This window comes from Pongo abelii, chromosome 7 (assembly GCF_028885655.2).
Source record: "Pongo abelii isolate AG06213 chromosome 7, NHGRI_mPonAbe1-v2.0_pri, whole genome shotgun sequence".
Taxonomy (NCBI): Eukaryota; Metazoa; Chordata; class Mammalia; order Primates; family Hominidae; genus Pongo; species Pongo abelii.
The window spans coordinates 147,173,789-147,195,246 of record NC_071992.2 but is presented as its reverse complement, the minus strand read 5'-3'; the positions used below and the strand labels follow the sequence as shown (position 1 = coordinate 147,195,246).

Below are 21,458 nucleotides of genomic sequence, written 5' to 3'. Positions count from 1 at the left end.
GGGCCTCACACTTTAGAAAATGATTCCACAGACCGCACTCAAAGAGGAACCGAATGTACAGCCTCCAGCTGGCAAAGCCAGATGACTTCTTAGTTGTAACTTGTGTGTATGTCCCTGGCCACAGCAGCCAGGGGTATGCTGAGAGCCATCCTTGGCATCATTGCTGCAAGCTCAGACTCCCTTTTCTCTCCCTTCTTGGATTCTAACCCCTTTTGAGGTGTTCCAAAGAAGGCCATGTGACCTAGTGGGAAAATCCCAACCTATTAAGCCAGAAGGACATGTATTCAAATCCCAGCTCTTCCACTTACTAGCGTGTGATTTGGAGCAAGTTAGTTAAGTTCTGTGAGCCTCAGTTTCTTCAACTGTAATATGATTCTAATTCTTACCCTCCTAGGACCCAGTTGTTAATCAGTCAAGGAGGTGGAGGAAAAGAATTCCAGGCAGACAGACCCAAATGGTCGAAGGCATAAAAATGAGATACTATAGGATATTTGCTGAGAAGGACTGGGGGGACTAAAAGCACCCAAATATTTTAAGGGAAAGAACAGGCCAGAGCAAAGGTATCGTAAGTACAAAGAGACAAGTCTTGAAGAGCACTGAAGTAGCTTGGATCTGATTCAATGTGCAATTGGAGGTAGGAACTATTATCCCCATTTTCTAGATGAAGAAACTGAGGCTCAGGGAAGGAAGGAAATTTACCCATGGTCACAAAGCTAGTGAGTAGTGACCTCAAATCCAAACCCAGGTATGTGTAACACCAAAGCCAGTGTTCTTTCCCCTCCACCTCACTGTAAGTGCATGCAGAGAAGGGGAACTGTGACAAAGGATGACTCAAACCATCCAAACACAGGTGGTGGACAGGGCCTCACACCCAGAAGCGTCCTGTCCGAGGCAGTGTTACCCACACCAATATTCTGGCAGCTTCTGCTATTCTGCTGTGCTTTTGGCTTAGAATAGCACTCACTTCCTCTAGTCAGGAACATTCTTGCAGATAAAGCCAGCTGGAGGTCCATGCCTGGGTATCTCATCAATGTCAAGCAGGCTAGCTCTGAGTCCCAGGAAACCCACTGGCTCATCATGGCTTTATGAGGAGTTGTTGAAAAGACACTAGCAAGGGCAGCTGTCCCAGGTGCTGGAGAGTCCACACAGCATAAATCCCATCTCTGTCACTAACTAGCTGTGTGACCTATGCCAGGTTACCCAACTCTTTGGAGTCCATTTCCTCATCTGATTAATAGGGGAAATAATACTGGCCTTGCTGAATTGGGGTCAGAGCTAAATCAGATAACACATTAAGTCCCCAATGCAGACCGGTGTAAGGCAGCTTCATTATAGAAAGGCCGTGTGCGGGTGCATTCAAAACCCCAGTGCTGTGGGTTTAGTTCTGGTTCCTCCTTTCACTACCTTTATGACCAATGGCAAATGATAATAACCCTTTCTGGACCTCGTTTTCCTCATGCCCCTTGTTGTGCTACAAAGGGATCATAACCATACTCTGCATCTTCATCTGATTCATTACATTTACATGCATTATCAAGCCTAAAGCACTTACATGGTGCTTGACACATTTTAAATGCACACTGGTTGTTGGCTATTGTTTTTTATATATGTGAGTCATTGCTATTTTTTCTACTCCTTCCCAGTCACAGCCCCATCCCCTATCCCTTCATTCACCCATTCCTTCCACAAGTATTTATTGAGGGCCAACCATGTGCCAGGTGCTGTTCTAAATACCGGGGTTAAAACAGTGAAAAAAACAACAAAGGCCTTGCTGCTCTGAAACATGTATTTTTGTGGGAAGACAAGACAGTGAAGCAAATAAATAAATATATAACATAGTGTCAGAGAATGATGAATTTGATGAGGACAGAAATAGCTGAATAATGGAATAAAGTGTTGAAAGGGTATTTACACTAGTATCTTAGTTTGTTTGTGCTGTTATAACCAAATACTTGATACTGGGAAATTTTTAAAGAACAGAAATGTCTTTCCTCCCAGGTCTGGAGCATGGAAAGTCCAAGATCAAAGTGCCAGCAGGTTTCATGTCTGGTGTGGGCCCTTGTTTCTGCTTCCATGATAGCACTTTAAATGCTGTGTCCCCACATGGTGTAAGAGCCAGAAAGAAGAAATCCACTCCCTCATACCCTTTAACAAGGGCCTTAATGCTATTCATGAGAGCTCCACCCTTATCACTTAGTCACCTCCTAAAGCTCTCACCTCTTAATACTATTCCACTGGCAGTGAAGTTTCAACATATGAATTTGGCGGACACATTCAGAAAAGAGCAGGGGTCATAGAAGTTCTCTCTAAGGAGGTGACATTTGATCAGAGACCTGAATGACATGAAAGGATGCTAATAAGGTTTGCAAGTCTCAAACATAGTTTCTCCCATGCTGAGAGGTGGCTTAACCTGGTATAAGCAACGCAGGACTTGGAGTTGCCTGAGCAGGTGAAGGACCAGACTATAGTTGCCCAGGTAGAGAGGACATCAGTCCTCATATCGACATATGCGGGTGTGCGACGGAGCGCATGTACATGTTCAAAATCCTCTACTAAGTCCATACCTTCGACCAACCAGAGGAAGATAACAATAAACCAATAATAGCTTTTCTGTATTCATCAATTCCTCCCCAGCTTACAAAGTGTTTTCATATTCTTGAAGCCCAAAATAGCAAGAAACAGATGGCACACTCAAGGCGGTTGACTGGAGTGAGTTGAGTGAAGGGACTGTCTCGGAAGGTGTATGTAGGTTGGCCAGAGCTCCTCCATGAACCCTTCAAAATCCCTCCACCTCTTCTCTCTGCTCTTCCTGGGGGGTGGGGGGGCACGGGTGAGAGGGCTAATTACTTAGGTTACATCTGTGACCTGCTTGGCCCTCAGGCACCCAAGTGAGGGGTCATCAATGGCTGGCCCTGGGGAAGAGATGAGGGCAAGTGAGGAATGTGAGGTCAAGATATTTATTCCCTTGCGATTGCCTGAGGCTGGCTATGTCACTTCACAGAAATTAATATCTCCTCCCAAGGCCACTGCTGTGCTGCCTCCAGTGTCAAACCAACTCACTCCTTTTGGGCTCTTCGCATCCCTTTGAGCCTAGAGGGATGACTGCTCTCCTGCCACTAGCCTTGGGTTTCTGGGAGATTTCTTAGGGTTTCGCTACTTCCTGCCCTCATCTTTCTAATTAACCCCTTTATCAGTTAACCCTTCCTGAATGGTCTTGATCTGAATGTGCCCCCTCTTGTCTGCTGGGTCTCTAATTGAAGCAATAGGGATAAGGAGGAGACGAATATTCCACTGTGCTCAGCAATTGTGGGAAGCTGTGGTGGCTCCCAGGCTGAAAGGGACAAGGAGAAAAAGCGGTTACTGGAACCAGTGTGAGCAGCCACTGCCAGTCGTGGCACAGAGGAGCAGGCAGACAACTGGAGTGGAGCATCTCAGGGCCACCAGGGGCAAAAGCAGAGCAAGAGCTGGCACTGTCATCGACGGCTGAGGGACCTGTGGTCAGAGGAGTCACCTCACTTGCCCAGAGTCATGTGCCCACAGCTGTGGGGGTCGAGCGCTCCTCTCTTCCCACGTTCCTGCCTTCACCAGCCAAGAAGGAAGTCCCTGTAACACTGTCCACCCTATGGGGAAGTGCCAGGGAGGGAGTCTCTCCCTCTCTTATGGTGCTTTACCCCATCAGACTGGGAAAAGCCAGGGTCACCAGACCTTGAGACAATCGTGGGGTCTGGGTGCTAAAGACCCACAAAGACCTCAATCTGTCTTGTATCCTCATGGACCTGTTTGTGCCCAAGGTGAACCCGCCTTCTCACATATGGCAAGCCACGTAACACAGGTTTCCCTTTCTGCCCCACAAGAAGGTAAAGACCCACCATTCTCCAGGCTCCCTGCCAACCACTGAATAGATAAATCAGTTCAGTCCCACTCTGTCTCACGGGAAGGAGCTAAAGGTTCCCATTTGTGCCTCAGATCCAAGACACATTGTCCAATCCATCCTTATCTGAGAGCCTGTGTTAGGGGGTTGGTCTTGAACTGACTGTCAGGCCCCTGTAGCCACTCTCTCCATCAGTTAGCATCTTATGGAAAGGAGGGGTGAGTCCCAGCCCACCCTATTCCCACTTCTCCATCCTCCAGTAGGATACCACAGAATCAAGGTCTGAACTCAGGTCATATTTCTTCAAGCTCTTTCTTACCCCTCCACTGTGAAACGACCATCCAATCAGATGGGCAAACCTAAACCAGTTTCCAATTTCCATGACACTTATTCCTGCTTGTCATTATTATTATTATTGCTGTTGTTGTTGCTATAACTATAGTTATCATTAGCAGTAGCATGGGCTGTTGTCAGACTGTCTAGGTACAAATTCCAGCTCTACGTCATAACAACTATGGGGCTTGGGTAAAGTATTTAATCTCTGCATCCCTCCATTTCCCCATAGATGAAATAAGGGTCTTACTTGTATCTGTCTCATGGGGATGTGGTAAACATTAAATGAGATGATGTATGTGTAATCTTTTGCATTGTGCTTCGCACATAGTAAGTGCTCAAAAAAGTAGCTAATATTATTATCACATTTTTATTATTTAAGCAATCAGAATTATTTCAAATGATGGAAAGACTGAGAAATAAAACTAAGGAAAAGGGCATGAGGCTGGGCACAGTGGCTCATGCCTATAATCCCAGCACTTTGGGAGGCCTAGGTGGGTAGATCGCTTGAGGCCAGGAGTTCAAGACCAGCCTGGCCAACGTGGTGAAACCCCATTTCTACTAAAAATACAAAAATTAGCCAGGTATGGTGGCAGGTGCCTGTAACCCCAGCTACTGAGGGGGCTGAGACATAAGAATCACTTGAACCCAGGAGGCGGAAGTTGCAGTGAGCATAGATCCTGCCACTGCACTCCAGCCTGGGCAATAGAGTGAGACTCTGTCTCAAAAAACAAAAACAAAAGAGTGTGAGAGGAGCTAACATTCATTAGAATATTCAGGGAGACAAACAATCGTTAAGACACCCCTGGCTGCCTGCCATTTTATACCATGGAGGCATTTACATCACAGGGCATAAACCAAAGTTGGAAGGGATCTGCACTGCGTAATTACACAATGAATTTTAGAGGGTAGGATCTTCTCTTTTTTCTCTATTTCTAAGCAGAAAATAAAAATATAGGCGTAATGGACTGAATTATGTCTCCCCAAAATTTATATGTTGAAGTCCTAACCCCAAGGATCTTAAAATGTAACTGTATTTAGAGACAGAATCTTTAAAGAGGTAATTAAGTTAAACTGAGGTCATTAGGGGGACCTAACCCAACATGACTGGTGCCCTAAAAGGAAGAGGAGACTAGAACCTAAGGGAAGGCCGTGTGAAGACACAGGGAAGACAGCATCTGCAACCATGCGGAAAGCCCTCTGACAACACCAACCTGGCAACACCTTGAACTTAGACTTCCAGCCTCTGCAATTGTAAGAAAACTACAATCTGTTGTTTAAGCCACAGAGTCTATGGTCCTTTATTACAACAGCCCTGGAAAACGAGTACTATAGGTAATAGAGTAAACAGAGACTTTCCCACCAAACCACAGCCATTAGGAGGATGCACATTTACTTAAGCAGGATCTCTGACTCCTGCTGCAGAGTCAGGCTCCTTCGTGGCATCATCATATTGTTCAAAGCCAAGGAAAACAGAAATCCACCTTTGAAAGCCTTTACCTTTGCTCTGCTCCCTGACTGCTATCTGCACTCTTTCCACCCTGCCCAGCCCTTCCTAGTCATCAGCTGCCTGTGCTCTTTTGGATACGGACTAAAGAAGGCATCAGTTTGGATTAATTCATGCTTAAAGTTCAAGAGCAATTGATGATGAAGCAGTGACACCATCTTTCTCTGACCTAGGGCATGCCATGTGGAGGAGGCACACTCACATGTGTAGAGCAGGGAAAGGCCTTGGGAGTCCTCTGATCCTCTCTTCCACTACTAGCTGTGTGATCCAAAACAATGACTTAACTCCTCTCTGTCTCATTTCCTGTATCTGTAAAGTGGCAATAATTACCATATGACTTCATAGAATTATTGCAAGGATTAAATCATTGAATTCATATGAAAGCAATTTGTAAGGTTTCATGTTTCCTACGAAGGTCAGGAAGTCATTAATCAACCAACAGTTTTGAGTATTTACCTTGGACCAGACTGTCTAGGGTGTGCATTATATCGGGGCATCTAAAAACTACTAATCGCATGATACATGATTGGACTGCAATAAGATGAATGGCATGTGGTTTTTGCCCTCCTGGAATCCACACTTAAAGGAAGAAATGGATGTTAAGACAGTAATGCAGGTGGCAAGGGCTATACTGTAGAATTGTTGAGGTCACTGCAAAGCACCAAGTGCAGCCTCTAAACCCCCTCTGTGACTTCTGGAAGTCGTGGTCTCTAAATGGTTAGCAGAGGCAGAAAACAAGAGCTAGCCTGGCAAAGGAAGCTAACTGCAGGGAAGGAAGAACATTTCCCACCCAGCGACAGACGGCAGGAATAAAAGCATTTAAGTGTGAAATAGAACAGGGTTTGTGTCTTTGTTTGGGTTCTTCCAGAAGCAAACCTTGAGACAAGGATTTGAATGCAAGTAATTTACTCAGCGGTTGTCCCAGTAAACACAAGTAGATTGGAAAATGAGAAGGAAGGCAACCGATAAATGATGCATCAACCGATTAGTTACCTCTGTGGGCGACTGGAGCTTAATCCCGCTGGGAAATTCAGGGAAATGGTGTGAGAGCATGCCTCAAAGTTATCAGGCCCAAGGGGCGAGGGAGCCGGGACTCTCCAGCAGTTCCCATTGGCATTGGTCAACTGCTGCTTCTGACGGGTGTTAATTTCCTGGCACCTCCCAAGGCTGCGTGTCACATGGGCAGAGTGCCCTCTAGTGGCGAGAGAAAAACACCATCTAGTGGAGAAGAAACACAAGGGCTGACACTTGAACACTGGGTGAGAGGATGCAGGCAGAGCACCTACAGCATCAGACACCACATGCACACAGAAGTACAAATGCTTCTGTGTTCTGAAGCACATATCCAACTGGGGAGTTTCAGACAATAAAGCTGAAGAGATAGGTGGAGGCAGGGGCATGCATATATGTCATGCTTCAGTGTGTGAGCTTTATCCTGAAGGGCAATGGTGAGCAACTGAAGGGATTTAAGATAGGGAGAGGCATGGTCAATACTGTATCTTTAATAGATCACTCTGGCTGCTGTGTGAAGGATGCCTTTGAATGGAACAAGACTGGAGTCACGAAACCCAGTAGAAGGCTCTCATTTTAGTGATCAAGAAGGAAAATGAGAAGAGCCTGATTTTTAAAAACACACACAGTGGTAGGAGCAAACATGTTTAGAAGACAAAAACAAGCCCAACAGAACTTGATGATTTATTGAAGATGGATACAATGGGGAAGGAGTCAGGATGACTTTAAGGGTCTCTCATTTTGATGATTTGGCAATGCTGGTACCACCAAGTGAATGAGAGAGCAATGCAGCAGACACAGGCTTAGTTGGAGAGAAGATGGACTCGGTTTATGGAATTTGTGATTGGAGGAGGGTGAGGGCAACCAAGCATGAGACATGGAAGCTTGAAGCCCAAGAAGGATAACTGACCTCGACATAGGAATTTAGAAACCGTCAGCACATGGTATTGAAACGAGATGGACCAGGTAAGTCTGTAAAATTGAACCATTCAGTGGGCCAAGGACAGAACCATAGCAATCACCAACATTTAAGGTGTAAAAGAAGCAAAAAAAAAAAAAAAAAGGCATTCTCAAAGGGGCCAGGCATGAGAAAAGCAAAGGACATCACTAAAGCATAAAAAGTCAAGAGAATCAAGATCTTGGGGTGATCAATAAAAACACCAATCTGCAGGTGTCCAGCAGGATATAAGGTTACATGTGTACATTGATTTTTCCACTTTGACTGGCAGGCTAGACTGTTCTTAGTTCATTTCATTCCAGCCTGAGATGCCAGTGGGCATTAAGAGCGTGGGAATAGGCAGTGAAGGTAACTAGTTTGAGAAGTTTGGAAACAAGGAGGAAGAGAAACTAGTTGATAGCCACAAGTTTCTGCAGGATCCAGGGCACTTTGTTCTTTTTCTTAGAAGAGACTCTTAGAGGATGAGGAGGAGCAGGGAGAGGAGGCCAGGAGAAAGAAATGAGAAAGAAAAGGATCACTGAAAAAGTAAATTGCTGAAGAAGTTATAAAATGATCAGGTAGAAGTATTGACCTTCAGCAAGAGAAGGAAAGACAGACACATCATCATCTGGAGTGGAAGTGAAAGAGAAGAAAATGAATAACAGACAAGTCTATGAGGATTGGAACAGAGGTAAGTCACCACCAAGAGCCACTACCATGTTCTCAATGAAGTAGAAAGGTAAGACATCTACTGAGAGAAACAGAGTAGGGGGTTAAGTGGAGATCTGAAGGTTTGGACTAACCATTGAGGAGAAAAGAAAAGGAAGCTGACCAAGAATGAATGAACTGGCAGTCAGAACTCAGGCCCCAGCTGAGGCTGGAGACCGTGAATTTTCAGTCGTCACATTCCATATGGTAACGATGCTGTGACTGTGGTGTAATGGACTGAATATTCGTGATCCTCCAGAATTCGTATGTTGAAACCCTAACTCACAAGGTGATGGTATTAGGAGGTGGGAACTTTGGGAGGTGATTAGATCATGAAGGTAAAAGCCCTATTGGATGGGATTAGTGCCCTTGTTTTAAAAGGCCCCAAAGATTTGCCTTGCTTCTTCCACCACTTGAGGGCACAGTGAGAAATCAACATCTCTGAATCAGAAAGTGAGTCCTCACGAGACATCATATCTACCAGTACCTTGATCTTGGACTTCTCAGCCTCCAGAACTGTGAGAAATAAATTTCTGTTGTTTATAAGCCAGTCAGTCTAAGGTATTTTGTTATAGCAGCCCACGTGGACTAAAACACACAGTGTTGACATAACGATATCCAAGCCTCATTTTCTGTCTCTCTGTGGGTGCCTGTGCACGTGTGTACACACATGTGTGCACAGGAAGCATCATTGCAGAACCGACCTCCGATGACCATTTCTGGCGCCCTCTGTGTGTCTCTGTCCAGGAGCTGTATTCTCAATCCTATGATGCTGTTGGGGTGATGTTTGCCTCCATCCCAGGATTTGCAGACTTTTACTCTCAGACTGAAATGAATAACCAGGGAGTGGAATGCCTGCGCTTGCTGAATGAGATCATTGCTGACTTCGATGAGGTAACTCTAAGCCTGAGACATTTACAATCACAAATGGGCATCGTTGTCAAAGTGTTGTGTTATTCATTGTAGGAATTACTTATTTTTTTTTTTGCACTTATGGAATTCCAGCCTGCATTATAAACACAAACATGTATCATCTGATTTAATTATCATAATTATCACCTGAGTTAAATGCTATTATTTCCCTATTTGGGGGATCAGGAATATAAGGCTCAGGGAGGCTAAGTAACATAAACTAGTGTTGTACAGCTGGCAGATGGCAAAGGCATGACTTGACTAGAGGCCTCTATGAGGCCAATACTACTCAGGCACTGACACCGCAGAGGCTGGACACTGAAGCAGGCATTGCTCCATCTTCTCAAAGTGTCAAAGATAAAACTGTCCATTTGCCTTTGTCAGAGAACTAATTGCAAGTATAAACATACTACAGATAGAGGTTTCTTCCTCCAGGCTCCGTGAGTCTAGTGAACACATTCTGTGGGGGGAAATACTCATGCTGCACTTCAGTTCCATTCATAAACTTGACACAAGTAGGTCTTCTACTCCCCCATTCCCCATCTTGAAAGACACCAGTGTCCATCCAGTTACTTAAGCCTGAGATGAGAAGCAAGTGATTCACTGAGAAAATGCTGTGGAAGAAGCCAAATCCCTGCCTAACCCCAGAGGGGAATCAGGCAGATAAATGGTACAACTGTCTCACACTGAAGCAGGGGGCCAGGCTTTTGGATACCCATATTGGTCAGTCATTATTGGTCATGGGCTGCCCTGGTAGGGGTACATCCCAGGCATTTCCAGCAAGGGAGTTCTCATGAGGCCAAGCAAATTCTCCAAAAGGAAGTGCAGCAATGCATTGTCAGCAGCCAGCACTCACGGCATTTTGGAGGATGGCCCCACAAAGGGGCTTGGGGTGGGAAACAAGAACAACTGCTACATCACTCTAAACAGCATCCTGTCCCTCCATCCCTACATTCAATCCAGCTACTGAGTCCGGTGAAGTCCTTCTTTCCATTGTATATATTTATGGTGCAAAATGTGATGTTTTGATATATGTGTACATTGTGGAATGATTAAATTAAGCTAATTAACATATCCATCACCTCACGTCTTACTACTTTTTTGTGCCAAAAATATTTAAGATCTACTGTCCTGGCAATTTTCAAGTATGCAATATATTATTATTCACTATAGTCACTATGCTATGCAACAGATCTCCGGAAAGTATTCCTCTTGTCTAACTAAAACTTTATACCCTTTAACTAATGTCTCCCTGTTCCCACCCCACCCCCCAGGTTCTGATAACCACCATTGCACTCTTTGCTTCTGAGTTTGATGTCTTTAGATTCCACGTATAAGTGATACCATATGTATTTGTTTTTTCTGCCTGGGGTATTTCATTTAGCATCATATCCTCCAGGCCCATCCATGTTGTTGCAAATGACAGGTCTTCCTTCTTTTTGTGGCTGAATAGTATTGGCCACCTGGCCAGCACCACGTAACTACTTACAAGCCAACAAGCCCACCTGGCTCTCACACACTGCACTTTCTTCCTGGAGGCCATGCCATCCTCGCCCTTACCCCATCCTCTGTCCTCGACTCCATGACCAGCTGAAAAGCTAACATTCATTTAACAGTCAATTCAAACACTACTTCTACTGTTGAAGGCTTTTTTCTAACCCCCATCTCTATCCAGGTAAATGTTGTCACTCCTTTTTTAATGAAAAACTTATGCTCTGAAAAGCCTCCTATCATAGAGGCTGAAACCCTTCATTACCACCCTGTTTACCATCCACTAGCCACTTAGTTCTAGGGTAGAAACCCATATTACTAATCTCTATAGGTTTTTACAAGTATTGCCAGAAATGCAAAGTGTTTTCAATATATATCATTTAATAGTTATTTACCTCTCACACAAACACTTAGGCTAGGAATTATTAGCCTTCATTTTAAAAATAAGCAAAGCTGAGACTTAGAAACATCAAAAATGACCAGGGTCACATACCGCTAAGTGGTAAAGCCAAGATTTGAACCCCAGTCTCCCATACTGCTTTGATTTGTAATCATTTGTGTTGCACTGTTTCTCACCTGGCATTTCATGGTAATGATTTTTGAAGTCATAAGCTCAAACACAGTCATCGTAGTTGCCCTTGGATGGGTGTGGGGGGGTCAAGATGGATAAGACGTGATCACTTCTCGCCTCCCAAGGCTTCACCATCCAGTGGGAGGCAGGGTGACTATTAGTTGCCCTTACACAAGAAGTCACTGGTAAGTGTACTAGTATAGAGGGTCTTGCAAGGTGGGGTGGGGAAGGCAATTTTGTGACAATAGTACCTTTAACTCCTATCCTCTATGCTAGGCCATAAGCTCACTAAGGTAGAGACCATATTCTTGTATCTTGTTAAGTCTCCAGGGCCCAGCTCTGTGTCTAGCACATAAGAGATGGACATGGCAGATGCTTGCTAAGTACTTGCTAAAGGAATTAATTCATTAATGGGGGGACAGAAACAAGCTGGCAGATAGTAAGGTGAAGATAGGTTAATGGAATTCAAAACATACTTCCAGTTTTTTTAATTACCCTATTAAAAATATCTGACTAAAGATTAAGACGTCAGGCTTTGTTGTATTTTAAACTTTATAGCAGGGGTGTCCGGTGTTTTGGCTTCCTTGGGCCACATTGAAAGAAGAATTGTCTTGGGCTACCTATAAAATACATTAACACTAAGGATAGCTGATGGGTTTTTAAAAATTCCCCCAAAAAAACTCATAATGTTTTAAGACAGTTCACAAATTTGTGTTGGGCCACATTCAAAGACGTCCTGGGACACATGCAGTCAGTGGGCCGCAGGTTGGACAAGTTTGCTTTATAGCAACGCATCTTCCAAAAGTGCTCCCTCTCATATTTTAAAATTGTAGCCAATAAAATACATTCGAATTACATTTGCATCTCAGTGAACCCAATTGTTGACACTCGAGAGTCTTGGAAAGCAGAGAAAGAGGGCAGTGCCCCTAGTGGTTGAAATGGGTGTTTGCAGAGGGAAGTTGAGAAAAGGGAATTGGTCTAGGAGGCTGGGTTCTTTAGAACATGGGCGTTAGACTAGGAGGAAAAGTATGAGTAAGAGGAGGGGGAGGATAAGTAGATGGGGAGGAGGGGAGAGAGGAGAGAGAAGAAAGGCAGCGATGAAGAGAAGAAGGATGAAAAGAAGAAAGGGGAGGAGGTGGAAGAGAAAGGGTGGGGCGGGGGGAAGGTAGTGGAGAATATAGTCAACAGGAAAAATAAAAACACGGCCTGAATTGCCAGCCCAAACACTCTCAGTTTTGCCTGTGTGTGGGTCCTTGGGTCACTCAGACCTGCCTTTTTTTTTTTTTTTTTTTTTTTTTATTGTCAAGAGAGGTCCTCTAGATTCTGCCTGGCTGAGTTCCAGCCAGATGCCTGCTGTTCACTTTAATACTGATGCTTCTCTTCTTGCTGATATAATTACCACAGGAACCTGAGATCATGCAAAATTCTTTCCGGCTCAGAGAAAAGCTGAACTTTGCACAGATCACATCTCCAAGACTGTGTTTGCAATAACCCAACTCAAGGGATCCTCACCCCACAGCCCCTGCCTCAACAAAGGGCTGAAGAGCCCTCTCACATCTCACTTCCCCATTTGCTCTAGTGAACAAATGGGCTGATCAGGGACCACACTATGCCCCCAGACACTTTTAGCTATAGAGTAAATAAAGCTGCTGGATGGATATTAAATGAGATAATGAAGTTTCTTTCTGCCTCCAAATTATCTTCTGAGGGGGAGGCTTACCAGAGCCTGAAGCTGGCTCTTGGCCAAGTGATTCTGAAGAGAAGAGAAGGAAAAGTACCTGCTCTCCACAGGACCACATCAGATCAGTCCACCGCCAGCAGAAAGCTGGGGGAAAGTAGTTACAGGGAGGCAGAGGGAGGGAGGTGAGCAATTGAAGATCTTCCAGGATTTTTAAGCTGAAACATTAGCAGCTGAAGGGCTACCAAAACACCAAATATGTTTGGTTAGGGTCTGAAAGCAAAGATCAGTCATGATCCAAGGCTGAAGACCTGTGTACCCTGGGCACAACTGGCAGAATCTCTGTGACAGCAGAAGAGGGGCTTCACTTTAGTTCAAGAAACAAAAATAATAAACAAAGCTGCCTCTGCTGTAAATCAGGCTATACATACACACAAACACACACACATCCCAAAGCAAAGCACCTACTTGTGTTCTCCATGTTCCCAGAAGAGTTCCTCTCAAGGAGGAATTTTCCAAGTTTCATAGCCCCTGATTAATTTTGAGACAATGCCTGAAACAAGAGAGTCTGTAGAGAACCCATCTTCTGCTCTGTCTGCCTGTCTGTCCACCCCAGGATGACAAGAGACTCTGAGGATATTACAATTTTAAATGGAGACGAAAGGTAGAGAATCAGAAATTGCATCTAAATGTCTGCCAAGAGTGGGAATAAGAAGACAAAGTTTAGACTTGGGAATCAGTGAAGTTTGAGTTTGAGCCTAGCTCTCCCACTCAGGGTCAGCTTCGTGAGTGTGCAGCCTGTGCAGTCACAAAAGGAACCCACACTTGTTTTAGTGTTCTGCTATTGCTCTCATGTGCGTCTTAATTTTTGGAAAAGGTGTTCCACATTTTCATTTTGCACTGGGCCCTGCAAATTATGCGTGGTCCTGTCTCCCCTTTCTCACCCTGGGACCTTGGGACACATTATTTTACCACATGGAGCCTCTGCTGATTCATCTGCAAAATGGATCTGAGAATACTAAGCTCAAAGTGCCACTCAGAGAAACAGATGATCGATGGAGGCAGAGCCCCTAGTTCTGTGCCCCAGTATATGCAGACATCCCCTCTTCCACTCTACTTTTCAATCTCTTTAAAATGTTTAATTTATGCTTTGTACACTGTGGAGTTTTTATTTTTAGTAGAGACAGCGGTTTTCACCACGTTGGCCAGGCTGGTCTCGAACTCCTGACCTTAGGTGATCTGCCCGCCTCAGCCTCCCACAGTGCTGGGATTACAGATGTGAGCCACCACCCCTAGCCTGGAATTTTTAATCTAATAGTTACCTGCAAGGGCATTGAATTTATGTAATTTAGCCATTTTCTCACTCTATGTCCTTAAGCAAGTTATTTAATCCCTCTATGTACCTCAGTTTTCCCATCTACAAAATGAGATACAGTAGGGTCATTGTAAGTTAAATGCAGAGATTAAAAAGCACTTAAGACTGTATTTGATGCGATGCACTGAATAGCATCTCCTCCCCAAAATTCATGTGCTGTGAGAAATGAGTTTCTGTTGTTTGTTTTCATTATGGCTGGTTGAGCAGACTAATACACTTGGCACAGAACTATGATCATTCAGAGTTCATTTTATTATTATGTGTATTTGTTTCTAGTGTGGCTGTAACAAAGTACCACACATTTGGTGTCTTTAAACAACAGAGGCCGGCCGCTGTGGCTCACGCCCGTAATCCCAGCACCTTGCGAGGCCGAGGCAGGCGGATCACAAGGTCAGGAGTTCGAGACCAGTCCGGCCAACATAGTGAAACCCCGTCTCTAGTAAAAATACAAAAAAATGAGCCAGGTGTGGTGGTGGGTGCTGGTAATCCTAGCTACTCGGGAGGCTGAGGCAGGAGAATCACTTGAACACGGGAAGTGGAGGTTGCAGTGAGCCGAGATCGCACCACTGCACTCCAGCCCAGGCAACAGTGCGAGACTCTGTCTCAAAACAAACAAACAAACAAAAAATCCAGAATGCATTCTCTCACAGTTCTGGAAGCAAGAAGAGTGAGGTCAAGGGGTGAGCAGGGTCCTGCTCCCTCTGAAGGCTCTAGGGAAAACTCCTGCCTTGCCTCTTCCCAGCTTCTGGTGGTGGTGACTGGCTGGCTGTGGCGGCATCATTCCGATTTCTTTCCGTCTTCTCGTGGCTTTCTCCCTGTGTGTGTCTCTGTGCCCGCTCCTCTTCTTATTAGGACACCAGCCATAATGGATTTAAGGCTCACCCTAATCTAATATGACCTCTTCTTAACTTTAAAAATTACTCTGCAAAAAACTTATTTCCAAATAAGATCACATTCTGAGAGTCTGTGAGGACATGAATTTTTGAGAGGCACTATTTAACCCAGTATACTATTCACACTATTCACATCCTTTTTAGAAGTGCATAGGGATAAAATGTCAGTTTGTTTAAAAGGAAGGGAGAGGTGCACTTATGATCTTCTAAACTAATATGTTCTACTTCTCATCATTCTGCAACTAATACTCTTCCACCCTGGAAATGCACTGTGGATATGAAGTCCATGTGGCAGTGATTAACTGAATCTTGCTTCATTGACAAGATTGACACTGAAAGCCAGCCTCAGAGAAGTTGCTGTTTATGGGCTTATTGAACCAGTATCTAGTGAAGGCCTGCCCTGTGCCCATGGGATATAATGACAAACTAAACAGGCACAAATCCTGTTCTCATGAAGCTTATACTCTATTGTGGGTGAAGAACAATCAAAAAGAATAACAAGTAAATATGTTGTACAATAGACAGAGATACATTCAGTGGGGGAAGATAATGCAGGGAACATGAGAAGGAAGGTTTGGAGGGAGGGGTGCAATTAGAGTCACCCACTCATTGCCTACCCAGGACTTTCCTGGTGTCGGCACTAAAAGTTTTGCATCTCAAAAAATCCCTCCGACCTGGGTGAACCGAGATGTTTGGACACCCATAGTGCAATTTCAGAGAGGGTTCTGAGAAAGGGCTTACTGAGAGGCCTGGAGGAGATGAGGAGTGGAACTGATCCATAGAAACAGCTTGGGGGACATGGCAGCAGGCAAGGAAAAGCCCAAGTTCTAAGCCCTGAGGAGGGTGTGTGCAGCAGGCATTCTCTTGTTCTCTTGAGCAAGTCAGGTGATGGAACCTGACTTGTGCTGCCTTAGGGGTGAGCCAGCTGCATCAGCATGTCTTGGGTACTTTCTATTTGAGACAGGGAAAGACTTGGGCCACAGCTCCTGGCCACACAACATGCATGAAGAAGGCTGGAGCTGGTTCCTGCCTTTAAACCAGCATGGCAGGGTCAGTGGCTGATGGAGAGAAGGGCCAGAGTGCCAAATATTACAGGACCTCATGGACCAGAGCAAAGGCTTTGGCTTTTACTCTGAGACTGATGGGGATGGCTACAAAGGTTTCCAGCAGAGAAGTGATGTAACCTAACTTCTATTTTAACAGGGTTCCTCTCAGCTCTGTGTGAAGAACAGGGTCAAGAGTGGAAGAAGGGAGTCACTTAAGAGGCTTATTTAAATAAAAGAAAATGGATGAGGGTGGCTAGGACCAAGGAGGTGATGAGACGGGGTCAGAACCTGAATGTCTTTAAAGATAGGGCTAAGGATCTGCTGATAGATTAGATGTGGGTTATATGGGTTTTATTCTGAAGCAACTGGTAAAATGGAGACACCACTAACCAAGATGGGGGTCGATGAGGAGGATCAAGGGGCCAGCTTTGAGAATGGCAGATCTGAGACACCTGTTAGACCTATAATGAGGACATCATGTAAGCAATTCCGTACTGAGTCTGAAGGTCAAGGTAGGGCATGCAGTTAGGAGTTTTCAGCAAAGGGATTGTATTTACAGCTGTAAGACACGATGATACGACAAGGAAATGAGTTAGATGGAAAAGAAAAGAGGTCTGAGGCCTGAGCCCTGAGGCCCACCTATGAGATAAGATAATGGTGGAAAGAAGGAATTAACCACAGAGACTGGTGAAGCATCACCAGTGAAGTGGATGTAAAATCTGAAGTGGGGGAAGCCAAGTAGGAACAAAGGTATAACAGGAGTAGAGCCCAATCAGCTGGGTCCAGTTCTGCTGGTAGCCCAAGAGAAGTGAGTCTGAGGACAGCCAGCAGCATGGGACATGGAGGGCCTCCAGGACCTGGAAAGGAGCAGTTTCAGTGGCATGGCAGGACCAGGCTTAGGAAAAAATGGGGAGGAAGAAATTGGAAGCAATCAGTCTAGACAACTGTTTTCAGAAGTTGTACAGCAAAAAAAGGAGACAAGTAGAAAGGAAAGTGACGTCAAGAAAGACTGCTGTAGGATAAGAAATTTCACAGCAGGCTGTATGCCGATGGGAAAGATCTAGCAGAGAGGGTGAGATGGATGAAGTCAGGGACAAAGGAGAATGCTGGAGCAGCATGCCTACACAACGAGGGATGGACCTGTAAACACCTGTGGGGCTCGGCCCTCACCAGGAGCACTGAGAGTTCCTCCTCACACCTGGAGAGAGGCACATGTGTGCACACAGGTGCAGGTAAGTAGAATGAGCTGTAGAAGTGCCTATAGAAGCAGGTGTGCACTACTATAATCTCCTGCCAAAGGTTCACTTCAGACATGTGGTTAAACCTGTGCCCTGTGCAGCCTTGGAGGTGAGCTAGCTGCATCACCAAGTCTCAGGTACTTTCTCCTTGAAACAGGAAAAGACCTATGCCACAGCCCCTGGGCACACAACATGTAAGAGGAAGGCTAGAGCTAGTTTCTTGCCTTTAAATCAGTATGTCATAAGCAATTTCTTAAACCAGAGGTCAGCACACTTTTCCTGTCTTCTCCAGGCACTTCTCCAGCCCACTCCACTTACCTGCATCTGCCCCTGTGTGCACATATGTGCCTTCTCTCCAGGAATGGGGAGGAACTCTCAGGGCTCCTGGTGAGGGCTGAGCCCCACAGGCATACATAGGTCCCATCCCTTGTCACCTAGGCATGCTGCTCCAGCATTCTCCCTTTTTTCCTGACTCCATCCATCACCCTCTTTGCTAGATCTTTCCCATCGGCATACAGCCTGCTGTAAAATTTCTTTTTGATTGTTCTTCACCCACAATAGAGTATAAGCTTCTTGAGAACAGGATTTATGCCTGTTTAGTTTTGACTTTGAAGCCAAAAAGTATGAAGTGTAAAAGAAGAGGAGACCCAACCCACCTGTGCTGAACCACACAGAACCATGTTCTAGCCGTTGGCCCATGCTGTTCCCAAGAATTTGGGAAAGGGCGTGAACGTGTAAACTGAGTACTATAGATCTGGAAACTACATCATCAAGAGATTACTTCAGGGAAATTCAAAGGAGATTTGGGAAATAGGAGAGATGTAAGAACCACTTCTGAGCACCATCACTTGAAGGGCTGGCCCATGGAGAAGGGTTCGGCTCTTTCTATATTGCCCCAGAGCTGCCATCTCAGCCCAAAGGCATAATGGATCGACGGAGGAAGGCTCTCTCATTCAGAGGCTTCCCAACAGTGGCCTGAGCTGCCTGGGAAGAGCTGAGGTCCCCAGGGAGTGAATCCCTACCAACCAGCATAGATGGGAGTAAAATGGATGACCTGGAACTAAATCCTGTTCATCTATGACCTGTCTGTGCCCCACCACCACCAAAACTGTGAGGCTTGATTCTTTGAAAAGCCTCAACTGCAAACCCCAAGTTAAAGTCTCAGCAGAGTAGGTATTTAGAAAGTTGAGGAGGGTGGCAAGGCTTCCTGTGTAATCAGAGGTGGAGACATGCTGTGTTTCGTGAGGCATAGAGTGAAATTTGACATGCAGGTCACAAAAACAGAACAGGCTACTTTATAATGGGATTGTGTACTATCGTAGCCCCTACCATACATGAACACTTATAGATGTTAAAAACAAGGAGACAGGAGGCTTTGACGTTTCACCCTCCTAAATCGTTTCAAACTGGGGAATTCAAAGCCAACGCATCCCATGGGTCTCTCTAATAATCACATCTGAGAATGGGAATTGAAATGTGCCATGGCTTATTCAGCGCTTAGGTAGAAAACACCACAGAGCCATGTAGTCTAAGTTCAAATCTGGAAGAGAAGTTCAAATCCACATTAACTCCAGCCCTCAAAGCAGCATGCACTTGTCCATGATGTGTGGGGATGTGCAACTCAGGACACAGCAAGCCCATCAAAGGCAAAGACTTTGTATCCCTAGCTCAGTGCCTGGAATATAACATTCAATAACTACCTACTGGATGAATAAATGAATGAATGACTTGACTATCCCCCAGGCAGCTCATTCTCTTCCTTTAAAGTGGTGCTTCTCTAACTCACACATGCACTAGAACTACCTGGAAGGCTTGTTAAAACACAGGTTGCCAAGCCCCATCCCCAGAGTTTCTGAGTCAGTAGGACTGAAGGGGTCACAATTTTGCAGCTCTACCAAGTTCCCAGGTGATGCTTATGGGACCACACTTTGAAAATCACTGCTTTAAGGCAAGGTAGTAGGAAAGGCAGGCGTGACTTTGGAGTCAGGCAATCAAGATTCAAATTCTGTTCTGACTCTTCTTAGCTGGGTGGCCTTTAGCAATTCCGTCAACCCCTCTGTGCCTCAATTTCCTCCTATATAAAATGGGGACAAAATATTGACTGCACAGGGTTGCACGGTATATTATGGATGTCGGGCGAAGCTTTCTTAAACTGCACTGAGGTAAGAAGACATCCAAATATCACCTAGTGTTTCCAAGGAATATTAACAATTATCAGTGCATCCCAGACCATTAGACTTGGAGTACAAGGAAACATGCAATGTTGTACCCACTCTCCAAAATTATACTGTCCACTTGGTATGGCAAACACCAATCATTCAATATAATGTGGTGATGACAGACGAGGGCTGTTGGTGCAGAGAGAGGCACCCACGAAGCTTCCTCAGAGGAGAGGCCAGGCACAGAGTTACATGCTTCAACTTGTCTAGGTAGCCCACGACATTGAGATCAGCCAGCCCATTAGAGTTTAGGGAATGTCTTTACTCTTAAGAGCATATATTTGGTTTTATGTAATTATTTTAACAGGTTTGTTGTGTTATAGTTGATTCAAAAACCTGCATATAAAATATACAATTTGATAAGTTTTGATATGTTTAGACACCCATGAAACATCACCAGAATTAAGATCCTGAACATATCCATCATTCCCAACAGTTTATTCATACCTTTGTAATTCCTTCTTCCTGCTCCTCGCTGTCCCCTCATTCCAGTGCAACTATTGATCTGCTTTCTATTACAATAGGTTACTCTGCATTTTCTAGAATTTTATATAAATGAAATAATCATGATAGGTACTCTTTAATATCTGGCTTCTTTCACTTACTGTAATTTGTTTGTGATTTATCATATTCTTGTGTGTTTCAAGAGTTTATTATTTTTGTTATGGAGTAGTTTCCAATTTGGGGCAAATAAAGTTGCAAATTTTTTTATTTCGTAAAGTTTTGTTTTAATTGACAAATAATAATTATACATATTATAGAGTACAATGTGATGTTTTGATACATGTATATAATATGTAATGATCAAAACAGAATAAGTAGCATATTCATTACCTCTAACATTTATCATTTATTTGTGATAAGAAAATTTAAAAGCCTTCCTTCTAGCTGTTTTTAAATATATAGTATATTATTATTAATTATAGTCACTCTACTGTGCAGTAGAACAGATCTTATTCCTCCTATCCAACTGTGAGTTTGTGCCCATTGTCAAGCATCTCCCCACCCCCTCTTCACCCCCATCCCCAGTCCCCACCATTGACTCTCTACTTCTATGAGTTCAACTTTTGTAGATTCCACATATGTGTGAGATTATATGACATTTGTCTTTCTGTGCCTGGCTTATTTCACTTATCATAATGCCCTCCAGATTCATCCATGTTTTCTAAAATGACAGGATTTCCTTCTTTTATGGCTGAATAGTATTCCCTTGTGTATATGTAACACATTTTTTAAATTTACTCATCCATTGATGGAAACTTAGCAATCCCACTACTGGGTGTATACCCAAAGGAAACGAAATCAATATGCCAAAAGAATGTCTGCACTCCCGTGTTCACTGCAGCATCATTCACAATTGCCAGGATATGAAATCAACTTAAGTGTTCAACAACAGATGAAGAGAAATATTGTATGTGAGTTTATAGCTTGTCAATCTTTGGAGCTTAGAAATTCTTGGTGCATAGCACCAAGCCAATATGAAATAAGTGCCTGTGATAGACGTGCATGTGATAAACAAGCATGTGGTATAATCCAAAACTATTCTTTACTTTCTTGACTCCCCTTCTCTGCCCCGTGACTGCCCTGAACACAAACACGCGCACACACACACACACACACACGTGGACACACATATACACATAAACACCACACACATATTACACATAT

At 44.3% G+C, this 21,458-nt stretch overlaps 1 protein-coding gene across 2 annotated transcripts in view; it reads left to right on the top strand.

Annotated features, from left to right (window-relative positions):
* The window catches only part of ADCY8 (adenylate cyclase 8), a 263,423-nt gene that overhangs the window by 234,464 nt on the left and 7,501 nt on the right, over window positions 1-21,458 (top strand). For both annotated transcript variants that reach the window (XM_024251209.3, XM_054518826.2), the window contains one exon: window positions 9,115-9,261. In XM_024251209.3, coding sequence (XP_024106977.3) covers window positions 9,115-9,261 — 147 coding nt within the window. The remainder of the gene's footprint in view (window positions 1-9,114; window positions 9,262-21,458) is intronic.